General features: G+C 46.2%; 1 protein-coding gene across 1 annotated transcript in view; it reads right to left on the reverse strand.

Moving 5' to 3' along the window:
• OBSCN (obscurin, cytoskeletal calmodulin and titin-interacting RhoGEF) overlaps positions 1 to 8116 on the reverse strand; it is a 210806-nt gene that overhangs the window by 127124 nt on the left and 75566 nt on the right. Inside the window, exon 16 of the mRNA XM_045284554.1 lies at positions 3117 to 3392. Coding sequence (XP_045140489.1) covers positions 3117 to 3392 — 276 coding nt within the window. The remainder of the gene's footprint in view (positions 1 to 3116; positions 3393 to 8116) is intronic.

The raw sequence follows: 8116 nt of genomic DNA on the forward strand, positions 1-8116 counted from the left end.
CAGCTCAGCGTGGCGCTGCCCCCCCTAGGAGCAGCAGGTGGGGGGGGGGGGAGCTTGGAGAACTCCTGCATAGAGAAATAGCAGCAAGAGAGACCGTGCATATCAGGCAGCTGAAGACCCAGAACAAACAATAATACCCATGCAAACAAGGGGGGTTGGAGTGGAGGCCCAAAGCCCATCTGTAGACAATTGGACAGACCACACAGAAGGGTCACAGGAAGGACAAGACAGCCAGGGTGCAGTATAGCACTAACATTCCTATAATTCCTCTACTTTCCCCCGTCCCTCCCACTCTCATGACCCCAGTTCTACCTTACAAATCCGGCTAGACTGGAGCATGTACACTGGTACAGATAAGAGCTCTCAACACATGGACACAGGACAGATAAACCCCTCAGGAACAGTAATGAGAGTAGCTTTACCATGAGGGGAGGGGGAAGGTGGGGAGAGAAGGGGGAACTGATTGCAACTATTGATGTATAACACACACACACCCGCCTTGAGGGGGGTGAACAACAGAAACATGGGTGAAGGGAGACAGTGGACAGTGTAAGATATAAAAATAAAAATAAATCTTAAATTATCAAGGGTTCACAAGGGTAGGAGGGTGGGGGAGGGATGGGGAAAAAAAGAGAGCTGATACCAAGGGCTCAAGTAGAAAGAAAATGTTTTGAAACTGATGATGGCAACAAATGTACAAATGTGCTTGACACAATTGCTATATGGATTGTTATAAGCGCTGTACAGGCCCCCAGTAAAATTATTTATTAAAAACCTTTTAATCCTAACAAAGCGCACACACACGAGAGAGACCATGAAGAAGGAGCTAAGGCAGCAGCAGTGGCCATGAGGCAGGGTGGCTGACTTCCAAGCCCGCGGAGCGAGTCAAGCTGATGTCTCGGGCTTGCGGAGCGAAGTGCCCAGGGTCTTGATCAACGCTAACAGAGCTTTACCACCACTTGTCTGTCCGTTTGTTGTGCTGTGGTGGCTTGTGTGTTGCAAGCGATGTTGCTGGCATTTCAAAAGCCAAGAGGGTTGCCCAAAGTCAACAAGCTTCAGCAGAGCTTCCAGACTAAGACCAGACTAGGAAGAAGGAATTCCACTCCTGAGGAATTCGCCATGGAAAATCTTAGGGACGGAAATGAAACATGGTCAGAGGCTGGAAACCTCAAGAAGAGACGCTGACATTGAGAGGGAGTGCCAGGAGATGAGTGGCTCGTCAGTAGGCACTCAAAATACGACCGAGGACGAGGTGCCTGCTCAAAGACGGGGACGGAGTAAAGTCTGCAAGTAAAGCCTTCAGGACCTTCGTTTGCTGATGGGGCACTAGCAAAATTAGAAGGATCAGCTGCAAACATCAATTAATAATCAGAACTCGGAATGTACAAAGGATGAATCTAGGAAAATTGGAAGTTATAGAGAAACAAATGAAATAGAATGCAGTAAAAATCAGCATTCAGGGGATTAAAGAGCTGAAAGAGACTGGTAGTGGCAATTTTGAATCAGAAAATCATATGGTTTACTATGCTGGGAATAGTATATTAACACATAATCAAGAGAAATGGTATTGCATTCATGGTCAAAAATGGATATTTTAAGGTCTATCTTCAAGTGCAATGCCGTCTTATATCTGAATTCAAAGATATCCAAGCAATACAACTATTATTCAAATTTCTGTACCAACTATAAACACTAGTGATTAAGAAATTGAAGAATTCTACCAGTGTCTTCAGTCTGAAATTGATCACACATGCAATCAAGATGCATTGATAATTATTGGTGATTTGAATGCAAAAGTTGGAAACAAAGAGAGAGGGAAGATACTTGGAAACGATGGCCTTTGTGACAGAAACAGAGCCGGAAATCACATGATAAATTGTTGCAGGACCAAGGACTTCTTCCTAAGAGACCCCTTTTTCACCAACATAACAGGTGACTGACTACACATGGACTTCTCCAGCGGGGTACAATGAATTAAAAGTGACCACACCTGGGGGACAGTGTGATGGAGAAGCTCAGGATCGGGGGCTGACTGCGGAGCAGACCACCAATTGCTCAATATGTAAGTTCAGGTTGAAGCCGATGAGAATTAAAACAAGCCCACAAGAGAGTCCGAGTCTACCTGAGTCTGACCCTATCACCCTGAGTCCACCCACCTGCATATGAGGGCACCGAGGGCTTCCACCGCCACATCAAGACGATCATTCCAAGATCAGACTCGAGATAATGTTATTAAGATTAAGTGGCCCGGGTAGGAGATGAGCCAGTCAGGGTGCGATGTAACAATGATGAGAAATACAATCTTCCTCTAGTTCCTAAAGGTTTCCTCCCCGCTCCCACTACCATGACTCGAATTCTATCTTGCAAGACTGGCTGGACCAGAGGAGGTACACTGGTACAGATAGGAACTGAAAATACAGGGAATCCAGGATGGATGAGCCCTATAGGACCAGTGGTGTGAGTGGCAAAACAGGGAGGGTAAAGGGAGAATGGGTAGGAAAGAGGGAACTGATTACATGGAACTGTGTGTGACCTACTCCCTGGGGGACAGACAACTGAAAAGTGGATGAAGGGAGACGTCGGACTGGGCAAGATATGACAAAATACCCATTTATAAACTATCAAGGGCTCATGCGGGAGGGGGGAGCGGGGAGGGAGGGGAAAAATGAGGACCTAATGTCGGGGGTTTAAATGGAGAGAAAATGTTTTGAGAAACGATGTACAAATGCGCTTTACACAATTGATGTGTGTATGGATTGGGATAACAGTTGTATGAGCCCCTAATAAAATGTTAAAAAAGAAAAAAAAAGATTAAGTGGCCAAAGGCGCCCCCCCTCAATGGCATTGAAACATCGTTGGAGAGTGAGAAGCCCATGTGGTGCCCAAGGAGAGCGTGGATCAACCAACAGGATCAACCAACAGGATGTTAGGCACATATCCCAGATCTCCTTTTATACATCCTCCCTCATGACAGTCCCCTGGGCTCCTGACAGAAATGCAGGCTGGAGAGAGGATGGGGACAAGGAGAATGAAGTCCAAAGACAGAGGACCCAGGGTCCACTGGGGTAATGAGTCAGTCCCATCATTTTTTTCAAATTTGATTAATGGTAACTCACCTGTGACGTCCAGGCGGAAGGACACCTTCTGGCCCCCGGCCTCACAGCTGTACTCCCCGGCGTCGGCCTGGCCCGCCTGCTGCACCACCAGTCGTCGTCCACGGCCCGTGGCCTCCACGCGCATCCTGGAGCTCGCACTCAGCTTCTTCCCGTCCTTGTACCAGGCCACCTCCGTCTGCGCCTGGGCCACCTCGCAGCTCAGCGTGGCGCTGCCCCCCGCCTCGGCCCGCACCTCGCTCCGTGCTGGCTGCTCCTTGGCAAACACCACTGCCGGCTCTGGGAACAGGGAGGGACACAGAGTCAGAGACACAAACCTAACTCAACGCATATCACAGACACTGAAGCATCAGAACTTAACACAATTTCTATCAAGCCCAGGGATGGCATGTGTCTTGTAGGCTGTTAGACTTGAATTCACAAATGGAGGATGCTCATCACAAAGCAGCACCTGCACCATTTAAGAATGGCTCTTTCATTTGGAGGATGGTCCGTTGAAGTGGTTCTAATTTCGGTAGCTGCTAATCTGCCTTTACCATGTCACACTCGGTATTGGGTGACCGTGGCAGTCTTGTTCGGACTGTACGGCACACGGTTTGTCCTCTATCCACTTATTCCACCTATTTTAAAAGCTGTAACTTAGCTAACAGAAAACCAACCATCATAAGACTAGACACGGGTTCTTTGAAAGCATTAATAAAATGGAAAAGGCACTGGTAAATCAAGCAAAGCAAAAGGTGATATAAATAACAAGGATAGAAAATTAAATGGATAGTAGCACTAACGAACCAACTGAAAGACAAGGGATATTGACAGAATCATATGAACAACTGTACTCCAGCAAATTTGAAAGGCGATTAGACAAATTTCCTGGAGCACACTACACTCCTCATCTACCACAGACTGCGACAGAAGAGCTGAGGAGCTGGCTCATAATAAAAGAAGGATTGGACAAGTCATTCGAAAACTCCCATGACAAAAAGGAAGGCGCTGGTGCGGACGGCTTCGCTGGCTAATCCTACCAACATTTACGCACACTATTCAGCACACAGAAAAAGATGGGATACTCCTGCATTCATGCAATGAAGCGAACAGAATCCTAATACCAAAGCCAGACAAACACACTGCTAAAAAAAAACAAATCAAACTACATTACCAATATCCCTCATGAACCCAGCTGCAAAAATTCTCAACAAAACCCTAGCCAATAGAATACAACAATGAAAATGTTAAACCAAGCAAGGATTCGTACCAGGCAGGGTTCAACATTAGAAGAACAATCGATGTAATTCCCCAGATTAATAAAACAAAGAACCACACCAACCGAGAGAAGAGGCATTTGACAAAGCCCAACACCCATCCCGATACAAAGGCTTGCCCTTAGGAGCGGGAGGGAGATGCACCATCATCATGAAGCAGCCCTGCTGGCACCAGGCGTTACACGTTAGGCTGCTCACCCAGAGGTGAGGGGATTTGTGGGCGGGGACAGCAGAGCTAACAACCAGATAAAAGCAGATAAAGGGGGCATTTATGAAAAGAATAAAAAGCAGAGATAGGGAAAGGAGAGGATGATGGAGGAAGAGTGGGAAAGAGAGAGAGAGAGCTCTAGATAAAGAAAGACGGCATTATCAAAAGGATATGCCTCTAGTCAGATGATCAAAGAAAATGAAGAGAGTACTGGGGAGAGAAAGCATGAATTTATCAGTGTCAAAACTCAAGGTGGAGAGAATATGAAAGATCCAACTACTACAAAGAACATTATGATCCATAGCATTATTGTAGTTCAATAAAGTATTCAAAAATTAAAAATTAGAATGACTAAGGAAAATAATGAACCTTCCCCAATCCTCACATCCTACACAAAAATTAATACACATGGTATTGTAGATTTAAAAGTAAAATGTTGTGGGAAACTGAGGGCCGGGAAGAGAGTATACGCAGCCCAATTCTCCGTACTCGTGACTGAGGAAGCCTGGGAGGCCAGGGGTCTGGGCGGAGGGAGGCCTTCACCTTAGTGAGTTAGAGAAGAGCCCCAGTCACATTCTCCTAATTAAAACTCATCCCCACGATATCCTCCCGTTACAGTGCGATCTTAATGACACCTCTTACAGGCACATGCCCAGTTACGACCCAGCGGCATCTCTATCTATAGGAGCAGACAAGTGGCTGTTGTTCTCACTGCTCAGGGGACAATCCCTCCCCTCCACCTGCCCCCAGCACTGGTGTTAGGTTACTCCCCCAATGAACTCAGGGACCTCTACGGTTAAGATACTGGCCACCTTGTTACGTAGGGATGTATCGATGGTTGGGGGGCTTGTATGCCTCAAGACTATATAAATTGGTAAAAGAATAAATTCTCTCTCTCTCTCCCACTTGGACCTGGCTACCTGGAGGAGGTGAGCATGTACAAACTTTTGTTTGTCTTTTTATTTATTTCCTTCAATTACACAACCGTGTCTTAGGACCACCCGGTTATAGGCTGGCTCCCACAACATGCGAAAGTGTGAAACTTTTAGAAGAAAGCAAAGGGGGCAAATCTGGATCCTGAGGCTGATCTGAGTACACGCTTCTCAGACATGACACTCAAGCACAATCTATAAAGGAGAAATGGATAAACTGGCTTCATCACAATGTAAACGTCTGCTCTGCGACAGACAGATATTGCTCAGAGAACCAAAGGGAGCTCACAGACTACGAGGCAAGATCTGCAAACAACCTATCTGGAAAGAAGACTAGTATCTACACAACATAAAGAACTCACGCAGCTCAAACGGTTCTTTAATGAAAAATGCAAGTAGAGAATGAGCTACAGACATGAAGAGATTTATCACCCAAGGGGACAAACAAATAGGCAATGGCCTACATGAAAGAGGTTCAATATCACTAGTCATTAAGGAAATGCATATTAAACACCGGTGAGATATCCCACACCAAATGAAACTCACTGCCATGAGTCGATCCCAACTTTTAGGGACCCTGTGGAACAGATATAACTGCCCCTGTGGGTTTCCAAGACAATTTAAATCTTGACAGTGGTAGGAAGCCTCATCTTTCTCCCACAGAGTAGCTGGTAGTTTCAACTGCTGACCCTGCAGTTAGCAACCCAAAACACAGCCCACCATGCCACCATGCCCCACCATGCCACCATGCCCACCATGCCACCAGAAACGCTAACATAAAACAGGAGTGGAACCACTAAGTGTCACTCTCAGTCTCAAAGGTACATAGATGTGGATACAAAATAGTATAGTCACTTTGGAAGGGATGGTAGTTTGTTAAACATGAAAATCCCATCTGGCTCAGCATACACTTGCCAGCATTTGTCCCAGAGAAATAAAGTTTTATATCTCCTTGAAAAGGTATACATGATTATTTATAGCAGTTTCAGTCACAATAACCCCAAACTGGAAACAACCCAAATATCCAAGAGGTAAAGGTAAACAAATTATTGCCCATCAGTTCCTTAGAATACAACTCAGAAATAAATAAAACAAACTAATGATCCGTGCAACAATCTGAATGAATATCTATGGAATGATACTAACTGAAAACAGCCAATAGGTAGAGGTTACACACTATATTATTCCATCTACAGAGCATCCTCAACATGACTATTTATACTACTGGAGAACTGATTAGTGGTTGCCTGATGTCAGAGATGATGTTGGGGAGAGGCTAGGGGTGAGTATGAGGGGTGGCACCAGGGAGATCTTTGTGGAGATGGAACAATTCTGTATCCCTAGTGAGGTGGCCGTTGCAAGAACGGACACAGGTGGCAGGTGGCACAAAACTATACGGAAGTGTTGCCCGGAGGAGACAAGTCAGTCAGGGTGCAGTGTAGCAATGATGAAACATACAACTTTCCTCTGGTTTCTAAATGCTTCCTCCCCTCCTCTAGTTCTTAATTGCTTCCTTAAATGATCCCAGCTCTACCTTACAAATCTGGCTGCACCATAGGATATACACTGGTACAGATAGGAACTGGAAACACAGGGAATCTAGGACAGATGAACCCCTCAGGACCAGTGGTGAGAGTGGTGATACCAGTAGGGTGGAGGGGAGGTAGGGTGGAAAGGGGAAACACATTACAAGGATCTACATATAACCTCCTCTCTGGGGGATGGACAACAGAAAAGTGGGTGAAGGGAGACATCGGACAGTGTAAGATATGACAAAATAATAATTTATAAATTATCAAGGGTTCATGAGCAGGGAGTGGGGAGGGAGGGGAAAAATGAGGAGCTGATGCCAGGGGCTTACGTGGAGAGCAAATGTTTTGAGAACGATGAGGGTAACGAATGTACAAATGTGCTTTACACAATTGTGGATTGTGATAAGAGTTGTATGAGCCCCCAATACAATGATTAAAAACTATACATGTTCACACGACACAGTCAGTGTGCTGCTTTGGATGCTGTACCACCGAACAGAAGCTGTAACCAGTGAAAGAAACTCGGGAAGGGCACCAGGGCCTGGTTGTATGATCTCTGAATCTAATGTTATTTCAAAGCTAGAAGGTCTTGAGATGACACTGCAAAGGCAATAGGAAGCTATGATAAATAATAAATCGATTCATTTGGCCAGTGTGTGCAGAGAAAAAGAAGTGGGCAGGCAAAGCCACAGCAGGACTTCAAGGGCAAGAAAGGCTCTGACTGAATGCCAGGTGCAAAGAGAGCCAGGCTTCTGTCAGAGGAAGACCAGGATCCCAGGTGTACATGAGCACCATCACTCAGGTAGCGGGAGTGGGGAGCTCAGCTTACAGGGAGGAGTGGTGACTGAGGAGGCACAGAGATAGGACTGGGTTCAGGTATCCTGGAGGAGGTACGGGAAGGGAGGATCCCAATTCCAGAATGAGTCTGAGTTGGAGCAAAGGCCCTGAGACCAGGAGGGCTGAAGGGACTAGAATCCAGGCAGATACACAAGCAGTATCCGGGCATCCACCCCCATAAGGAACTCATCTGGGAGCAAGAGCACAGTGGTGGCCAGGGCTGGGGCTGGGCTGG

This window comes from Echinops telfairi, unplaced genomic scaffold, assembly GCF_000313985.2.
Source record: "Echinops telfairi isolate 266 unplaced genomic scaffold, ASM31398v2 ScPeMD7_7469;HRSCAF=8507_0, whole genome shotgun sequence".
Lineage (NCBI taxonomy): Eukaryota > Metazoa > Chordata > Mammalia > Afrosoricida > Tenrecidae > Echinops > Echinops telfairi.